We start from the raw sequence: 20,511 nt of genomic DNA on the forward strand, positions 1-20,511 counted from the left end.
CTATGCATTAGCCTCTCTGAATCAAAATGCTGCAATTTTGAAATTCAATATTTCCGATTTAAGGCATTTCTCGATGTTGTGAGTGCCGAAACCGGTAATTGTGAGCCAGGGACCCCATTTTGGCTATCTCAACTCAAATCTAATGTTAAGGTGGGAGGGTCCCTTTAATATGTCTGTAAGTATCGAAAAAGAAACAATTTTTCATCGGAAATGCTTCTTTTTCCTACAGCAACATAAATATTTTCACCACTTAAAGACTCATTGGATCCATATTTGCCCGTCCCCAAACTCAAGGTGAGAAGTTCAGCACGATTTTTCTATGTGGACAATTTGATGCAGGCAGAGCAAATTCGCGGTAAATGAACACTGATGGCATATGAGTGTGCCACAAGTGATTTCGAGTTTTTAACTCTATTGTGCTGCACACAAAAGTTTGCACAATACACTATGGATGTTTTGAATGAAATGAGTGTTTGTAAAGAAATCGAAATAAAAGATAATTGACTGAACACAGTTTCACCAGACTTCAATGGTGGTGTGTGGTGGGAAAGGCAACTCTGGTCCTAATTTGTCTCGCTCGTTGGCGCTATTGGTTTGGTCTGTAGAGGGGGTGCCCGTCTTACCTACCCTCACCGTCTCACCCCACTTTCCCTTACGCGCGCCGACCGGACGCGGCCATCAGGCCCGGGAACTGTCTCGGTCACGCGTCCCAGGGGCCACTGGCCGCGCGGGCTGCCGTTCTCCACGATGAGGACGAGATCCCCCACTGCCAGGCTGCGACTTTCCGATCTCCACTTCGGTCGGCAGACGGCACGCCAGTCCTGGTAGATACTCTCTGTCTTAACTGTCTGTTGTTTCAGATGTTGAGCGGAGAAATACAGAGTTGTAGCCGTTGTGGCCAGTAGTTTAGACTGAACGAGAAAGACAGAGAAGACGATAGAGAGAGAGAGAGAGAGGGGGAGAAGTGGACTGGAGAGTGTTACACTGGCGACGAGAAGCGACAAGGACAAGATGGGTGACGAAAATCAGCAGGTGGTGATGACACAAGCTCAACTTAAGGAGCTCCTGGCAGGTGTTTTGGACGCTGCCAAGAGTCAACAGACAGCCGAGGCTACGGCAGGTGTTGGCCCTCTACCAACATGCAATCTCGGACGAGACAAAACCCGAAGATGCAAATCTTTCGACGAATGGATAAAAGAGGCTGAGGCGAAGATGGACTGATTGTTTGAATTGGACAAATTAATTCGTATATGATGTAAGATAAAACACCAAAACCACCCTGAAGATGGACTACCTGCGAAGATGGACTACCTGCGAATTACTGAGGACCACCGGAAGGTCGCCTACCTAAAAAGCAACGCAGGACCCGAGCTCATGACGTTCTGGGAAAAGGACGTTCGCGTTAGATTCACGCCTATGACCAACGCCTCTGGGGCTGTCGAAGCCGATGCGCACACCTACGAGGAGATCAAGCAACTTTCCAGGGCGGAGTTGTTGGCACTCGTCAGCCGAGATCGAGCGGTCATTGACCTGCTCCGAATGTCACAGGACGATATGAGCGCGATGGAGTTTGTTGCGGCTGTTGAGGATCAATCTCGACTCTGTCAAGCCGATACCCAGCCCATCACAGAGGAAGATCTGGTCAGGATTGCTCTGATCGGTGGCATGCGCGACAGGGCTCTGGCCGAGAAAGCGCTGGCAGAAAACTACACCCTGAAGACGACGATAACCGTCATAAAGACACGGGAGACCAGTAAAGCCAATGCGGTAGCCATGAGAGGACTTGCCGCTGCCAGTGAGGTCAAGCGACTCCAGTCAAGAGACCTTGATGACACAGATCCTGAGGAAGCGCACGCAACCATTGCGCGCCTGGAAGAGGACCTGGCCATCAGTAAGCTAAGAAGGCAGGGCCGGTACAGCTCCCGGGGTGGCGCTGCTCCGAGATGCCCCCGCTGCAACCTGCCCCATGACCGAGAGGAGGAATGCTCCGCCAAAGGAAAGCGTTGCTACGCCTGCGATGGCCGCGATCACTATGCCCGGGCACCGGCGTGCCCAAACCGGTGCAGAGCTCCCCCGGCCAGTTTCAGACGCGGCCGGCCCACTGGCGTCAAGAGGAACACAGCCAGACGGCTGCAGGAGACTTCTACAGAGTCCGATGAAAGCGACAACGAGGTAGCCGTTCACAGAGTGACGAGAGACGACACGACATGGCCCGGAACGAGGCCAGGTGCCAAAGAGAAGCATCTCATGAAGGTTGCTTCCACCAGGAAATCTACGACAGAGAAAGTGGCACCAACTAAGCGGGTGGACGTCTGCATTGGAGGCATACCAGCCACTCTGTACGCTGACACCGGCAGCCGGTACACCATCATCAGCCCAGACATGCATCATTCCCAGATGGGTGATGTGGTCCCGGCTCGCTGCGCGCTCAGGGTTTGGGGCGCATCCGGCAAACTCGATGTCAAGGGGATGGTGAAGACAGAATTGGAGACACCTAGAGGAGCCAAGAGAGTTACATGGGTGTACATAGTGGATGGGTACCGACCAGAACCACTACTCGGCGGTAAAGACGCGGAACGACTAGGCATCGTGTCGTTCAACCCTGACGGCAGGGCGCCTACAGAAGAGGAGCAAGACCCCGTGAGCCTCAGAAAGATTGGAAACCTGGACGCTCAAACCGAGCTGGACCCGACATCAGTAGGAGTAGGAAACCAGACTAACCCAGGGAAGGAGAAAGGGCGAAGCATCCTCGCCAAGCTAAGAGCAGCAGGATTCAAGGTGGAGACGGGCAGACCCCGGGCCGAAACAGTGACAGCAGAGGACAAAGCAGCGGCCATGAACATCGCAGCACGCTTCTACAACTCTGTGTTTCTCCCTGGGATCGGTTGCATGAAAACCGATCCTGTCAAGTTGGAGTTCGAAAAAGACTTCAAGCCAACGCAACCACCGCGCAGAGGCGCCCCTACCACTACCAGGGCAAACTCTCTCAGCACCTGGCCATGATGAGAAAGGAAGGAGCGATCGAGGACGTCAATCCCAGAGAGGCCCTAGATTGTGTCATGAACGTCGTGATCACCGACAAGAAAGAAAGTGGACAGATCCGCATGAACATAGATAGACGCAACACCCATCAACAAAGGTATGAAGATGACAAAGTATCATGTGAAGACGGCAGCAGAAGTCCGACACGAGCTCGAAGGCGCGGCGGTATTCTCCGAGCTAGACATGGGATACGGATTCCACCAGCTGCCACTTCACCCCGACACCGCCAAGCGGGCCTTCTTTCAGACACACGAAGGTATCCACCGGATGAAAAGACTCTTCTTCGGTCCACGACCCGCCTCTGGAATCTTCCACCACGAAGTCTCCAAGTGTTTCAGAGGTGTCCCAGGTGTCACAACCATCCACGACAACATTCTCGTGTACGGCGCCACAGTAGCCGAGCATCATCAACACCTGACGGCCTGCCTAGAACGAGCTGAGGAGAAAGGAGTGAGGCTGAAGTTGTCCAAGAGCACGTTCTGCAGCCCGGAGGTGTCCTGGTTTGGTCGCATCTTCAGTGGCACTGGGGTCTCCGCTGATTCCTCCAAGATCGCCGCCATCGTCGAGGCTTGTCGACCCGAAACTGTGGAAGACGTCAGAAGCTTCCTGCAAGCTTGTGCATACAATGCCAAGTTCGCCTTCGACCACTCAAGTGACTCAACGTATCAAGAGGTCACGGCGCCCCTCCGAGAACTGCTGAAGATGGGCGCCAAGTTATCATGGACTGCGAAACGAGAACGCAGCTACCAGACCCTGATCAGCATCCTGTCGGACAAAGCAACTCTCCGACCATTTCGACGTGACAGGCCAACGCACTTCATCTCAGACGCATCTCCCAAGGGCATCGCCGCCTCGGTATACCAGGAGGATGAAGATGGCACCCTGGTCCCAGTGGATCACGTGGACAGAGCTCTATCCGCCTCCGAGCAGGCCTGGCAATCACAGATCGAGTGGGAATCACTGGCTAAGTCGTGGGGCATGAGACAGCTCCGCGCCTACTTGGTCGGCAACCACTTCACCAGCTGGGGTGACCACGCACCGCTGGTACCGCTGTACAACAACACAGCGCGTCCGGCCAGCAGGCGAATCACCAAGCACAGACAACAAGTTCAAGATCTCTGCTTCACTGACAAGTTCCTAGCTGGCAAGCAAAACCCCTGTGACTTCAAGAGTCGCTTCCCCACCTCCGTCGCCGGCCTCTCAGCCGCAGACCGGGACAAACTAGAAGTGGACGACAACGACTCGGTGCAGGTGATGCGCATCCTGGTCGCCGACCTACCACCCGCCATCTCCATCGACAGACTGAAGGAGGCGGCTGCCCGAGACGAGACGCACCAGGGTCTGATCCAGGCGATCACATCCGGGAGTGGACCACGTCGTGCGGACAGGCTCGTGCCCTACTCGAGAATATGGACAGAGCTCAGCGTACTGGACGGTCTAGTGATGAGGGGCGAGCGGATCGTCATCCCGGATGCAGATCTGGGCAACGACATGGGCAACATGCGCCAATGGGTGTTGGAACTGGCCCACGACGGGCATGTTGGCGCTGATGCGGCGAAGAGGCAGCTTCGAAAAAGCTGTGGTTTCCTGGTATGTCTCGAAGCCATCTTCGCCAGAACTGGTCTGTTAGCGCCTGGCTCTGCCGCCAAAGTAGTTTGGAGCAGCTCTCTTCGTCTCGGAACAATCCCGGAGGCAGACGCCTGACCGGACGCCCCAACAGCAGATGATTGGGCGTCAGTGCCTCCAAACTGTTCGGGTCTGTCGACACGTGCGTGAGTGGGCGGCTGTTGACGACTGCTTCCACTTCAATCAAAACAGTGTGCAGTACTTCCTCGGAGACAAGCAGCCGCCCGAGGACAGCTCTCTCAGCGCGCGTTTGACAGTCCCCACTGATGTGTAACTGTACGCGACTAACCGTAGTTGATAGACGGCGGCGCCCTCTATGGAGTTTTCAGGGAACTGCCCGCTGACCGTGTGTGTCGTCTCCCCGCGTAGCCAAGAGAATACAAGAACATTGCGATGACTTGATTGTGATTCATCACCCACCATCCGTTCCAAGGCGCCGCCCATAGCACAGGCAGCCAGTGGGGGAGGGGGGACAGAGTCTACCCCCTCCCGTTTTTCGCCAATATCTTCTAAACGCGTTACGCCAGCGACGTCAAACTTTTAGTACCTTATAATACATTAATTTAACACGTTCCCTGAAAATTTGAGCGAAATCCGTCGGAAATCATAAATTACCGCATGTAAATCGGTCGTGTGTGTGTATACAGTATATTGGAGTTTAGGGGCGCCTCAACTCGGGAGGTTATATGGCGCCCATAACGACTGATTTACATCGCTGTTATCATAGGCGTAGGAACAGGGGGGCCGGGGGGCCATGCCCCCCACTTTCGGAGGTGGGGGGCCAGCAATGTTAACTGCCCCCCCCCAATTTTTGCTGACTTAAGTGTCCGTCTGTACCTACCGGCTACCACCCGGTAACTTGACAACTTTTCAGCTTGCCCTTTAATGAAGATTCCCTTTTGTTTCTGCAGCGTTATTGACCGCAATTTCCTTCACTCAATGAACGAAACCATATCAGAGACAAGACTGTGAGTCCTGGTGACAGCATTTTGTTGAATACGTGGCGCGGGACAGCGAGCACTGAAAAGGTATAAGACAATACTAGCACGGTGCTGGAGAATGCGTATACAAACGACCAACGCTTGACCGGATCGGATCTGCTTGGGGTCGGCATAGTTCGTCAAAGGCGTACTAGCTGGGTGCCAGGGTGACCGTGCCCCCGCCTCGGTTCAAACAGGCTGGGGGCCAGCAATGTCTGTATCTGCCCCTCCCCCCCCCCCTCCACTTTCAGTGCAGTGGCGGTCGCAGAGGGGGATCAGGGCCATGCCCTTCCCCCTCCACAGGCTAATCAGGGGGCCATCATATCATTTCCCCCCCCCCCCAAACAACCAATGGGCCCCCATGGGCGTATGGGGCTCTGGCCCTTATCCGATTGTCACGAGGCTCAAGAAACCCACGCTAGCTATTAACAGCTCCCAAACCAGTCTTTGAGGGTCCTGCACTGATCTCGGATGGCCCTTCAATAGCGGTCAAGCGCCCACATTGACCGCTGAGAACCCACATTGATCTCATTTGAGGGCCCCTAACCCGACCTCAAGGGCCCAGCCGGCGTCTGAGAGCCTCACACCGGCCTCTGGTGGCCTCATTTCTGTCTCTGGGGTCCCAAGAGTAACCTTTAGGTGCCTCTGAGGGCCCCGCACTGAATTCTGAAGACCCGATGCCGGCCTCTAAGGGTCTGCATCGGCCTCTGAGGGTCCATCTTGGCCTTAGGGGTCCAACGCCGGCCCCTGCCAGTCTTTTAGGGCCCCCACACTGACCTCTAAGGGCCCAATCTGGCCTGTAAAGACCCACATTAGCCTATGAGATCCTTGCACGGGATTCTGAAGACCTGATGCCGGCCTCTGAGGCCCATCTTGGTTTTTGAGGGCCTTCTGCTGGTCTCTGGGGTCCAACACCGGTCCATGCCGGTATTTTAGGGTCCCACATTGACCTCTGAGGACCCCGCACTGGATTCTGAAGATCCGATGCCGGTCTCTAAGGGTCCGCATCGGCCTCTGAGGGCCCACCTTGGCCTATGAGGGCCCTCCGCTGGTCTCTTGGTTCCAAGTCCCGCCCATGCCGGTTTGTTACGGCCCCACACTGACCTCTAAGGGCCCATGCTGGCCTGTAAGGACCCGCATTAGCCTCTGAGGGCCTTGCACTGGATTCTGAAGACCCGATGCTGGCCTTTGAGGACCATCTTGGTTTTGAGGGCCTTCTGCTGGCCTCTGGGGTCCAATACCGGCCCATGCCATTTTAGGGTCCCACACTGACCTCTGAGGGCCCATGCTGGCCTGTAAGGACCCACATTAGCCTCTGATGGCCCAAGTCGGCATCTAAAGGTCTCATCCTGCCCTTTGCAGGCCCTGTACTGGTCTCTGAGGGCCTTAACCCTCGCCGGCCGAGGGGGGGGGGGGCGGGTGCCGCCCCTCCATATTTTTTTTTTTCGCGATAGCTCCGAACACGCCAGCGATAGAGAGCTGAAGCTTGGCATACTTGACCTTTGAATCAAGCCGGATCTTTTGACACCAACCGCATTTTCGGGTCAGATCAGGTCACTGACCCATGAGGTCATAAGTGAACCTCTGCACGGTCTTCAGATGTCGCCACTGTGCAACGCCCTCGGAGATTTCACAGGGAAATGAACCTCGGAGGACCTAGTATCCATTAGGAATCTCACAACTTGTACCTCTCGGATTTCTCCTAAAGGTCATATGAGGTCAGGTTATGTTCGTGACCTCACCATTAGGTATACCTAAGTCAATGGGGATAAACTGAAAACTTTTTTTCTGGCGCCGGGAACGATCTCCAACTATCTCAAGCACACCGAATCGTGATTTCATGCACTCCTTGCAAGGTTCGATGCGTCACTTTTGCAATGTTGACCTTGCGCGACATCATTTATGAAGTCATGGGTCAAATTAGTTTTTCGTCAATAACTACCGATCAAATTGAGCTAGCGAGTCGGGAAAGCCACCAATGGGCTCAGGAAGACCTGCCGAATCGAATGATATGCGACATGACCTCCTTAAACCAATTTTGTGACCTGGGAGCGCTGATCGACCTGACCGTGACCCGAGGTCAACACCCTAAGTTTACATCACCCAAACAAAAAGCATATCTTTCGACGCGCCTGAGAGAGGCGAACACGATGCTGGCAAAATCGCGGCTCTGCGGCCGTTTTTTTGCGAAGTTATTCACCAAAAACGGAACCGTGCCTTGAGGCACTTGACCTGACCTCAGAGGTCACTGGTTGACCTAGAACCTTAAAATTGGGTATCGATCCTTGCGTCTCGTAACGGCGCACACGCTCGTTTTTTTCCGCGACGCGCTAGCTCCACCTGGGGCGAAACGGCGAGGGGGTCGTACCCGCCCCCCGCCCCCTCGGCCGGCGCGTATATGTAGAAAACCTATAGGTCCGGGCCGTCGAGGGTTAAACTGGCCTCTGAGGGCCCAGACCGGCCTCTAAAAGTCCCACACTGGCCTCTGATAGTCAATCAGCCCAGTTGCAGTGGTCGCTGATATAAAACCTCTTAAAAACGTTAGGTGTAGGTCTGGCTGAGCCTAGCTGGGCCGTTCATGCTGATTTTTATAAGTATATTGAAAAGACTCGCTTTGCACGTTTCACACTTGCTCGTAATGAAAAAGTTGTTGGACGCCTCTGGAATTTGCATGGGTGCCAACGGCTGCGGAGGACAGGGGAACGCGTCCATCAGTTTGAGTTTATGGACGGGAGTCTCCCTGAAATTTTAACCAATTTAGTTTTTTTTTTGTCTCGATTTTCTTTTTACCTCTGAGCATGTTTGCGAAAACAAAGTGGCCGAAATCCGAGGAGAAATTGGATTTTGGGGGTAGGTTAGGTTTTGGACCTCTGGGACCCTGCCCCCCCCCCCACTTTCGAAAACGTTCCTACGCCTATGGCTGTTATTGAGGATGTCGACACATGTGTAAATCGGTCAAGTGGTTGCTGAGATATGCAGGGTGTCACTGTCCCAGAATTACCCAGACTCTCTTCTCAGCCGTCTAACTCCAAGAAAAACAACACTTGTTTTTTGTTTTTATTTGCCAACATAACCACCTTTAGCAGCAATGCAGAGACGCATTCGGTTTGGCATTCCGGCGACTAGGTTCGCCAGCACAGATGGACGAATGCTGGCCCATGCCCGCTTGATCTGCTTCATGAGTCCACTGATGCTGGTGGCAGGTTTCTCTTGATCCAGCATTTGTTGCATGATGCTCCAGATATTTTCGATCGGATTTAAGTCCGGACTATTTCCTGGCCATGCATCCTTCTCCCCGAATCCTGGCAAGTTCTCCCTGCACCACTGCTGGGTTGCTTTGGCGGTGTGAGGTGGCGCACCGTCCTGCATGAAGATGGCTTCATCCTGATTCTCCACCAGTTTTCTTTCCAAAATTGAACCGTTTGTGGCCGTCCGGTTCACGGCGTCAAGTCCCTCTTTTGCCAAGATGTTCTCGCGGTAGTACTGGCCGTTTATGGTGGTGTTGGGAGGCACCACGTCCAGATCAGAAAGAGCACAGTGACTCATCATTCCCCACACATGCACTTTCTGTGGGTTCTTGACGGTTTCTACCGCTGGGACGTTTGCACTATCTGACGCCCATACGCGGTCGTTTTGGCGATTAGGGGCGTGGAAAAGTTCAAAAGGGGACTCATCTGACCACATCACGCGTTTCCAGTCGCTTTCGGTCCATTTCTTGTGATCCTTGGCGAATTTCAGACGATGCATGCGCTGTTTCTCTGTTAATTTTGGCCGTTTTTGCAGTTTGAAGGCTCGCAGTCCCAAGTTTCCGCGGAGGTGACGGTGCACAGATGACTTCGAAGTCGTGTAGCCAGGCCCTGGTTAGTCGGAAGGCCAGTTTCCGTATTGATTGATGTCGCTTGTTAGCCGCTAACGCGATAACTCTCTTCGCGACCGAGTGCAGGGATGGTTTTCGGCCGCGACCGGGCTTGTTGACCAGCTCTTCTCCCGCTTTAGCACGCCGCAACCACACGTGAAGTTGGGCTCGACTGATGCCCAGCTGCTTCCCGACACTTTTGGGAGACTGTCCGGCAAAAACCATGCCAACAGCCCTGTTTCGGAGCGCAGGGCTGTACTCTTTGCCCATAATTGCCTGTGTGGAGCTTGGCAGGGAAGCAAAAAACAACTGCCCACCGTTGACCTCGCCCAGACACTGGCCGAGGTCACGACCCGACCCCGGGATGGCGTGGCTCTCAAGGTCAGTCGCTTAGGGACGTATCATAAAAGTATTACGCCTACAACTTTGATCATTACGGTACAGCGACGATTTTTACTGTAAAATACGAGTCTGGGTGATTCTGGGACACCATAATTATGGCTTCATAATTCTGGTGTAAGCTTTGCAATTCATTCAGGTGTAAGCTTTGCTTAATTCAGGTGTAAGCTTTGCTTAATTCAGGTGTAAGCTTTGCTTCGTAATTCATTGTAAGCTTTGCAAAAGCGTGACCACGCTCATACTCCGGAATTTCCGGATATCTACGAAGACTACGCTCTCTTCGCTCGCTCCGTAACCAAATACCTACGGCCCAGACCTATTTTGCTGGCTGGGCAGCAGCGCGTGGAAAGCCAGGGGCCCCAGCGGGGGACGGGTAAATAATATTAAAGGAAATAGTTCACTTTCACGAAATTATTTTTTGCAACGGATTTATGATTTTTTATGTTCAAAATAATCAGCAAAGAAAATAAAACCTTTTTATAACAAAATATTATTTTCTATATTTTGATATAGGAAGAACTTTTCAGTTTCTGTAAGGCACACGCGATCCAGTATGAAAAGAACATGGGTCCCGAAAATTCTTCAGAAACAGAGAAATTATCGCAGCCACCGGCATTTGGGCGACCTGCTCGATCTGATAATGTTCCCCTGAATGTCCTAATTGATCAGTACGAGAATTTCTCTAGAGTTCTCGTAGATAATTTCTCTAGTTTCTGAAGAATTTTCGGGACCCATGCTCTTTTCATACTGGATGGAAATATATGCAAGGCACACATCCTCAACGCAAGACACCTTTTTCGGGACGAGAAATAGAATATCTTTGCCTAGGGTGATCGTTGGGCTGTAAAAGCTCCTGATTTATGCTCGTCTCAGCCCAAGCTACGGAACTGCTATTCCAGTTCAAAACCCATGTTAAAAAGTGAACTATTTCCTTTAAGGCGTCCCACTGGTGGGGCTGATCTGGTAAGCATCAGCGTGGGACGCTATGGCTGCGCTGGCCGCTGCATCACGACAGCACGGCACCTACTTCCGTAGGAGTCTAGGAGATGTGTATATGCGACTACTCCGGCCGGCTGCCAGGCCACCTACCTCCGTACGAGATGTGTATCTGCTCCGGCTGCCACTCGTCGGTAGCCTGGCAGGACAGCACCACCGCCGCGAGGCAGAGCAGCTGCCACAGCGCACACCTGCTGCACAGGTTTCGACCGCGACCGCCAGCCTGAACGGGGGCAGCGCGTCGCGTCACCTCGAATAGTCACTGGCGGCCGCAGGGGCGCGGGCATAGGGCCATGCACATCTTTCTTTAGCGGTTAGCACCCCCGCCCCCACGAACGTCCTGGCTATTGGCACTATTGATGTGCTGTCCCAGGGAAGCATTTTAGGCTGGTCTGTTGTCAGGGCCAACCCAATAGACAAAACTGTGTAGTGTGTTTATTCCAAGTTCAGTCTACGATTGTGACACAAAATATTCTTACAGATAGGTGACACATACCTACCTATTACCTACCCAACGAACGAAAAAATCTACTTACCATTGCCGATATGAGCGCTGCCCGTCACCAGGTGAAAATGCGCCGACAAGGTTATATAACCTTGCTTATAGATGTGTCACAGCAAGCTCAACGAACTTCACCTGCTGTGCAAATGCCCGTTCCCGGGACACACGCGTTTTGCAAACCCAAACAAACCCAAACTACTCAGCTGGTTCTAGTTCATTCTTACTGGTAGGCCTCTCAAAGAAATCTCGGTATAATGCGTATAATGCATATCATGTTGAGCTTGAGCTGCCTACATAATAAAAGGTCTCTTTCGTAATCAATTTTTCCTCTTGAAGTCGGTAATTCGATCTTCATGCCTTCCTCGTACTTATAATAACAAATCAAAGAAAAAGCTATTACAGCTAGGACTGTTTCGACATTGTTCTACATATCCTGGTTTCGACCCATAGACCGTTCTCTTACGATGCATTTCTAAGCAGCAAATATTCTGTTTTTTTTTTTGCTGTATTTGTTCTTTTTCCCCTTTTCCTTCCACAATTTTCATAGAATAACTTATTTCAACAGCTGATTGCGAGAAAGCTGTAGCTACAAGTCTGCCGCAATTGGGGCAATTGTAACTGTAAACAGCGCAAAATGTAAACAACCATGATCACATCACATGTGTTTTAGGACGCCGGTGAAAACAGGGCGCCGGAGGGCATATTGTCACGTGACATTTGGAGCTTCTCCTTCCCCGTGAACCTTCTACATGCTTAATGTCATGTGTAAATTTCACGAACCTTGATCAAATCGCCCCAGGGGCGATTTGTCTTCACCGTCGTCTTCACCGTCGTCCTGTTTTTAAACTTGTATTGCTATTTTTTTTGTAAATCAGGGACGCTCGTCGCTGACAGCTGAATGCCCCACGGCCCGGCGACCTCCTCTTTCGATTGTACCTTGACCTATACCCTCTCAATGTTGATGATGCTTTCATATACACTGTGATGATGATAAATATAGGTACATAACATACCTACATGTACATACTACAGGTACATACATGATAATTGATAAGTACTTGATGTTCCTACAAATCCTGCCAAAAACATAAGTGATCTTCCCGGAAACCAGGGTGCAGGGGGGGCCTTGGGTGCAGGTAAGTGATGTGATGATGTAATGCGAATTTGAATTTGATGTGATAGTTCGTCAAGTTCAGGTTACCCACATGATTGGTATCTTTCTAGTACAGCAATCTAACCTCATGGGAGGAATATTTTTGTCTACCTAGGTATGTAGGTAGAATTTCAAAGGATCTTTTTCCTCGATAGTTAATTCAAATTGATTTTTAAAATAAATTTTGTTCAAACATTTTGATAGGAAGGATTCAGAAGGACAGACCCACCTCTAAGCGAAGCTTGTAGCGATGACCCGACCCTCCAAAGTTAAACGTGTGCAGTGCGCACATAGCTGCGCACAGCCGGTCCCTTCACTGACTTCGCCTAGCTGCGGCCTGCCACCAACTGCAACCATACCTGTCAGGAGGCCCATAAATTGAAATGTCAAGCGCCCGTCGCGCTTCGAACCCGGACTGTAATGCGTGCTCTCACCAGTCACCAGTGGAGTCCAATGCTCTACCAACTGAGCTACGGGATCGGCAAAGTGAACTAAATTGCAATTACATATAAAGCAAATATGAGGTAGGGATATTGTTTTGCAAATTTTCCCGTCATTCTTAAAGGATATAGTTCACTTTTAACATGGGATTTTGAACTGGAATAGCAGTCTCATAGCTTGAGCTGAGACTGAGACTAGCACAAATCAGGAGCTATTATGGCCCAATGATCACTTTAGACAAAGATACCCAATTTCTTGTTATGCAAAGAGTGCCTTGCAGAGGAATGAGTGCCTTGCTGAGGAATGCAGCCACATCATTGTCAGCCAATCAGCATGCTGCTCACAGCCAATGCAGCATGTGTAGGTAGGTTTGAACAGGAAGAAAGCAATATGATTGGTAATACGCGTTTACCAATCATATTGCATCGTTCCTGTTCAAAACTATGGTTCCATACCATAATATGGTATGGTTCCATAACCATAATATGGTATGGTTCAGTGGCGTATCCAGAAATCAGCAAAAGGGGGGCATGGTGCTCGAGGGGGCGACTTTTCCCCTTGAGAGGGGCGCCATTGTCAGCTCGCGACAGGGGCGTCAGTCTAAAATGTAATGTCATGTTCAATGTTCATGCATGATTTACTAGGTGCTGCAAAATACGAGTATAGAAACTAGGTTTCGCTGATTTGTCATAAAATCCAATCAATGCAATTTGCAGCCTGGTGTTGTTTTATAAAAAACTTTGATCTTGATGAATATTTAGCACGATATAGGAAACGACTACAAGCTCAGGCTACCTACATTTTATTCTAAAAAAAAAACGCATCCATGCGAATTCGAAACGGTAAAACATACATTGATCGATGAACACATTTTTTATTCTTTGCAAAAAAATTATGCAGGTTTGAGGTTCACTCACTGATCCAAGGTGACCTATGGGCTGCAGCCTGTGGTTGACCGGAGTGGCCGTGCTTAGAATCTAAGACCGCACGTAGTATGAAGGATTCATGCTGCGACTTATTGCCCAAATTGGAATCCCAGGAAAGACTTGAACATTTCAGAAATCAGACCATAAGATCCACCATGAGATCCCAACTGATTGTCATACTAGCAGCGACTGCAGTCAGAGGCGACCGAACGCTTATATACGTTCTGGATTTTTTCTCCACAAATCACCTTAAATTCGATGTCTATAATGCGCGTAGCCCCTAATTGTCGACATGGGTGACTGCATGAGTGCCAGATGGATGAGGCGTGAGACTGTCTCATATAGTGGCACTAAGGTAAAGGATGTCCTCGGCCGACGTAGTATAGAAGACGACCTTTGATGATGTGAGTGTGCATGATCGACTTTGAATAAGCGCCATAGATACCTGCTGATCTCACCGAACATTCGCCCTGCGTAATCCCCAGACAAAATATCTACATTGAGGGACAGGTCAATTTTGCGACCTCTCCATTACCTATCAGTTAAACCGCGCTGTGCTGGTGGCCTGTGTTTTCCGTGTCATGCTGGGGCAGGGCGTATTTTAACATGTTAACTGGGTCGGCAATTGCCGACCCAGTCACGGAGAATGCCGACCCAGTGACAGCCATAGGCGGTCCCAGGGGGGGGGGGGGGCACGGGGGCCATGGCCCCCCTTTGGTGCTGAAAGGTGGGGCCATACTATCTTTTGGCCCCACCTTTCAGATCGATCAAAAGTCCTAGAAAAGCTTTTTGTATGTTTCATTTTCTCTCTTGCGCCATCAAAGGACGTAAATTTCACTTATGAGTGGGCTCAGTTTTGCATTCTGTCAATTTGGCGGTCAGCGTCGCTGGCACCGGTTCACGAGTATGGCCGGATCTTATATGGAATATCAGCGTGGGTTTACTTGAGGCTCTCGTAAGCCCAGCAATGGCTGGCATGAGACCCTCTTCGCCAGTGGCGGGTGGGTCCTGCCAAATGAGCGTGGCTCTACGACACATAAGACCTCAGGGGTTGGTGCTGTGCACCTCAGAAGCCCGGTGATGACGCCGTATGCCGGCTTTGTTTCTTAAGGATTAGCGTGGGACCTCCGGGGCCTGCATAGAGTTTGCATGAGCTAGTATGTAATCTCAGAGGCCTGTATGTAATGTGTACACAGTGGCGGTCGCTGGGGGGGGGGGGCATCAGGGCCATGCCCCCTCCCCAAGGCACATAAAGGGGGCCATCATATCATTTGCCCTCCCTCAATCAACCGATGGGCCCCCATAGGTGTATGGGGCCCTGGCCCTGATTCGATCGTCACGAGGCTAAAAAAAAAACACGCCCAGCTATTAATGTAGCTCCCACACCGGTCTTTGAGCGTCCTGCACTGACCTCTGAGGGAACTTCAGTGGCGGTCAAGCGCCCACGTTGACCGCTAAGAGCCCACATCGACCTCTGAGGCCCCACATCTGGCCTGAGGGCCCCTAACCGGCCTCACGGGCCCCAACCGGCGTCTGAGGGTCTCACACCGGTCTTTAATAGCCTTGTTGCTGTCTCTGGTGTCCCAAGACGAACATTAATGTGCCAATGAGGGCCCCGCACTGGCTGCTGAAGACCCGATACCGGCCTCTAAGGGCCTGCATTGGTCTCTGAGGAGGGCCCATCTTGGCCTTTGAGGGCCATCTGCTGGCCTCTGGGGTCCAACGACGGCTCATGCCGGTCTTTCAGGGCCCCACGCTGACCTCTGAGGGCCCCATGTTGGCCTGTAATGAGTAAGGACCCACATTAGCCTCTGAGAGCCGAAGAGCCCAACTCGGTTTCTGATGGTCTCAAACTACTGGCCTTTGCAGTCTGCAGGCCCTGTACTGGTCTCTGAGGGCCCTAAACTGGCCTCTAAGTGAAAACATACATGGGTGGGCTTCTGAAGATCACAGGGCTCACGCAGACTCCTGCACAGCCTTACGTTGGTCCTGATCGAGATTACTTTACGTCCTGATGGTCCCGCGCAGATTCCCTAATATTTCGACGTCGGGACCCCATGAGCAGGTGTGTGGGGCTGGCAGAGACTGATGAAGTCCTTAGGGCTCAGGGCCAGTCTTTTTAGCAGTAGGACTATAAGACAGGTTGAGTGAGCCCCAATAGAGCCGTTGCGAAGCCCCGCACGAGTCGCGCGCGGCCCTCAGATGCCAATTTTGAAAACCAGGAACCTGTGGGGCCGGGGTCTCCAGAGGTCGATGTAGGTACCTACTTTCTCCCGCCGACACACATATGGGTAAATGTCATGGTTTGAAAATGCTCCCTGGGTAATTCACATGCTTGTTCAAAGCAAGAGGTATCTGTACTTTTCCGAATTGTTTTATAGTGGTAAGATCATGAAGCCGCGTGCCCGACCTTCCAGTATATGCTACACCGATCCGTCGCCATGGTGCAGTGGCCCGACCGGTGGAAACACCGTGGGACGGGAAATGGAACTGGTGATTTTGCCTTAAATTGAGCTTAAAGATTTCACGCAAGAATGAGGCGGATAAAGCATAAGTAATGCCAACTTTTTCGGCGCCTCGTGGACGTAAAAAATAGCCGATCACCCCCCCCCCCCTCCGATGACGGATAAATGTTATGTCCCGCGAGTGTGACTTTGGCCCCCCCCCCCCCTTTTGCTAGCGGATGCGACCGCCAGTGGTGACAGCCGTTTGCCGACCCAGTTGCCGCCCCCTCTAGGATGCAGCACGCACATGCAGGCTAGGTGCCGTCATTCATAGTGATGCTGCTGCCCTCCGAAATGATAATGCCGCCTCTTAAAGTGAAGCAGCCGTCTATAGAAAGTGATGATCCCGCAACTCAATGTGACAGTGCCGCCCCTAGTAGCCCCACTCAATGTAATGGTGCCGCCCTTCTAAGCATCTGTGGAGCCCCTCAATGTGATGACGCCGCCCCTCAAGAAGATGATGCCGCCCCTTTCAGTATCGGTGGCGCCCCTCAATGTGATGGTGCCGCCCTCAAAGTGCCGGTGGCGCCCCTGAATGTGATGGTGCTGCCCGCAAACGAGTCGGTGGCGCCCTTCAAAATGATGCTCAGCATGGGTGTAACTTTGTATACTTTCGAGGTCCCATGTGGGACCCCAATGCGAACATTTGGGACCCCAATTGTCATTTTGGGACCCCAATAGTGGAGGCCCCCGAGACGCACCAGCCACTACAAATGGAGGTCCGATATTCATATAGAAGGTTCTCTGTATAAATAGGAGGCCCCTTAGATAAATAGGAGGCCCTGTTGGACATATGGGAGGCCCCCTGGACAAATAGGAGGCCCCCTGAACAAGTAGGAGGCCCCCTGAACAAGTAGGAGGCCCCCCGGAAAACAGGAGGCCCCCTGGAGAAATAGGAGGCTCTCTGGACAAGCAGGAGGCCTCCTGGACAAATAAGAGGCCCCTAGACAAATAGGAGGCCCTCTGTACAAATAAGAAGCTCTCTGAACAAATAGGAGGCCCCATGGACAAGTCAGAGGCCCTCTGTACAAATAGGAGGCCCCCTGCAAAAATAGGAGGCCCCCTGGACAAATAGGAGACCCTAGACCTAGACAAACAGGAGGCCCCTTTCATAAAAGGAGCCCTGGACAAATAGAAGGCCCCTTTCACAAAAGGAGGCCCCCTGGACAATAAGGAGGCCCCCTGGACAAATAGGAGGCCCCCTGGACGAATAGAAGGCCCCTGGATAAATAGGAGGCCCCCTGAACAAGAAGGAGGCCCCCTGGATAAAGAGGAGGCCCCCTAAAAATAGGAGCCCTCTGGATAATAGGAGGCCGCTTGGAGAATATGAGGCTTCTTTAACCAAAAGGAGGCCCCCTGGACAAATAGGAGGCCCCCTGAACAAGTAGGAGGCCCGTTGGACAAATAAGAGACCTCTTGGACAAATAGGAGGCCCCCTAGAAAAATAGCAGGCCCCTTGAACAAATAGGAGGCCCCCTGGACAAATAGGAGGCCCCCTGTACAAATAGGGGACCTCTTGAACAAAAAGGAGGTCCCATGGACAAGTAGGAGCTAGAGGCCCTCTGTACGAATAAGAGGCCCACTGGACAAATAGAAGGCTCCCTAAACAAAAAGGAGGCCCTTCAAAAAAGGAGGCCCCTGGACAAGTAGGAGACCCCTGCACAAATATGAGACCCCCGTTCGAATAAAAGACCCCTGGATAAATAGGAGGCCCCTGGACAAATAGGAGGCCCCTGAACACGTAGGAGGCCCCCTGGATAAAGAGTAAGCCCCTGGAAAATAGAAGCCCCTGGATAAATGGGACCTTCTGGAGAAACAGGAGACCTCCTGGACAAATAGGAGGCCCCCTAGACGAATAGGAGGCCCCCTGGACAAATAGAAGGCTCGCTAAACAAAAAGGAGGCCCTTCAAAAAAGGAGGCCCCTGGACAAGTAGGAGACCCCTGCACAAATATGAGACCCCTGGTCGAATAAAAGACCTCTGGATAAATAGGAGGCCCCCTAGACAAATAGGAGGCCCTCTGTAACAGTAGGAGGTTCTCTGTACGTACAAATAGGAGAACGGCGCTCGACCTGTAGAAGCTCAGCTGTATGTACAAAAAGGAGGCTCTCTGTGCAAGTAGTCGAAGTAGGAGGCTCTCTGTACTGTACCTACAAATAAAAGGCTCCCTGGGCAACTTAGATGCTACACAAATCTGAGGTCACCTATATAAAGCGGCACTCTGTTGGAGTACCTGTTTGAATAAATTATTGTCCTGATATTCAGATTATTTAATCCTCGCCCGCACATGGGGGGGGGCAGTGGTTGTCACTCCCCCCCCCCAAGGTAGTTTTTTCTGCTCTGCGCTCAACATTTTGATTGCTAGAAGCCGGATGTTTCGTATAGCTGCTTCTCTATCCTTTCTTAGCGTCCACTGAAAATTTCAAGTTTCTGTGGTTTTTTGGTTTCGGAGATACTGATATGACCTTATTCTTCAGGTGATGTCATAGCCCAAATGACAAATACCCAATACCTATCTTGCGTTGGCTATGGGTCTTGTGAGCTTTTGACACTTTGATTTCGGCCTTTTTGCCAGTCTTACCTCCCACCTATCATGGAACATGTTGTTCGATGATGTAGAGATGCCAGGGTCAGGGTCAAGGTCAACCTAGGTCGTCTAAAATATTGCGTTTTAGGCAAGTTGAATTTACTTTCGTGAAGTTTCATTGACTGTATTTTTTGTAAAAGCTTCTCAGTTCATGATCTCATGTAATATGGACACATTCACAATCGGTGCAAACATCAGTATACACACAGACACGCACAGACATACAAACACATATCATTGACCTTGACCTAACTTGACCTGAAATGACCACAGCCAGCAAAAACCTAGTCGGATAGTGTGACAAAGAGGTTCTACATAGCTGGCTTGGCACCACAATACGGCAGCGTCATCGGTATATGATTAGCAGCACACGTGATATTCCAACGGGCAACGGTGAGCCCAAACAGCAACATTCTTTAGTTTGACCTGACCTGGAAGGTCAATGACTGACCTGATGAGATAAAATTTGGTATCATTGGATTCGTCTCTTCCCAAAGAATCTGTTGCTCTTGACCGCGAAGCTTAAAATCTTGTAAGAAAAAATTGTGGTGATGTAGAATAAAATACCTACACAAGCAGCGGACCAACCCATCATATACCGATGACGCTGCCGTATTAGTGCCAAGCCAGCTAGAACAGCTCTTTGTCACACTATCCGACTAATTTGCTGGCTGTGGTCATTTCATGTCAAGTTAGGTCAAGGTCAATGATATGTGTTTGTATGTCTGTGTATGTCTGTGTATGTACTGATGTGTGCACAGATTGGTTTGTGTTGTGTTTCCCTATTACATGATATCATGAACTGAGAAGCTTTTACTAAACATGCAGTCAAAGAAACTTCACGAAAAGTAAATTCAGCTTGTCTAAAACGCAATAGTTTTAGATGACCTAGGTTGACCTTGACCCTGACCCTGACATCTGTACATCGCAAAACAACATGTTCAATGATAGGTTGGAGGTAAGACTGGCAAAAAAAAAGCCGAAATCAGGGTGTCAAAAGCTCACAAGGCCCATAGCCAACGCAAGATATTGGGTATTCGTTATTTAGGGCATGACATGACCTGAAGAACAAGGTCATATCTCCAAACCCAAAAGCCACAGAAACTTGAAATTTTCAATAGACGCTGAGAAAAGATAGAAAAGCAGTTATACAAAAAAAAAATCAGGTTTCTACCTTTAAAAATGTTCAGTGTAGAGCAGAAAAACTAAATTGGGGTGGCAACCATCCCCCCAGGTGCGGGCGAGGGTTAACCCTCACACTTTCTGGGGTCGACTAGATTCGTTGTGCAATGCTGTGCCGTTGAATTATTTTTTTTTTCTATAATAAAGGCATTTTGTTTTATTGTCGAAATTGAAAAAGTCAGAAATTTTCGTCGATTTCGGACGCCGCGGGGGATATTTACATACAATGTCACCCTGCTGGCCTGGATCCACCAGTAGGGTCAGGTGACCTACCATTTCTTTATCAAAACCCTCGCCGGCACAGGCCATTTTGCGTC

General features: G+C 50.9%; 2 protein-coding genes across 5 annotated transcripts in view; one reads left to right on the top strand and one right to left on the bottom strand.

Moving 5' to 3' along the window:
- LOC122393847 (acid phosphatase type 7-like) overlaps positions 1 to 12,069 on the bottom strand; it is a 102,847-nt gene extending 90,778 nt beyond the window's left edge. The window contains exons 1-2 of the mRNA XM_043390261.1: positions 11,436 to 12,069; positions 10,993 to 11,122 (exon numbers count right to left, since the gene is read on the bottom strand). Coding sequence (XP_043246196.1) covers positions 10,993 to 11,122; positions 11,436 to 11,438 — 133 coding nt within the window. The 5' untranslated portion in view covers positions 11,439 to 12,069. The remainder of the gene's footprint in view (positions 1 to 10,992; positions 11,123 to 11,435) is intronic.
- A 132-nt stretch (positions 12,070 to 12,201) lies between these two features.
- Positions 12,202 to 20,511, top strand: part of LOC122393849 — a 32,136-nt gene continuing 23,826 nt past the window's right edge. The window contains exon 1 of one of the 4 annotated variants that reach the window (XM_043390267.1): positions 12,202 to 12,250. Coding sequence is in view for 1 of the 4 variants with exons in the window: in XM_043390265.1 (XP_043246200.1) it covers positions 12,300 to 12,333 (34 nt within the window). In the remaining 3 variants the exon portion in view is untranslated. Of the gene's footprint in view, positions 12,538 to 20,511 lie in introns of all 4 variants that reach the window. The other 3 variants (XM_043390268.1, XM_043390266.1, XM_043390265.1) reach the window with 3 other exon arrangements.

This window comes from Amphibalanus amphitrite, unplaced genomic scaffold, assembly GCF_019059575.1.
Source record: "Amphibalanus amphitrite isolate SeventyFive unplaced genomic scaffold, NRLGWU_Aamphi_draft 000557F_arrow, whole genome shotgun sequence".
Lineage (NCBI taxonomy): Eukaryota > Metazoa > Arthropoda > Thecostraca > Balanomorpha > Balanidae > Amphibalanus > Amphibalanus amphitrite.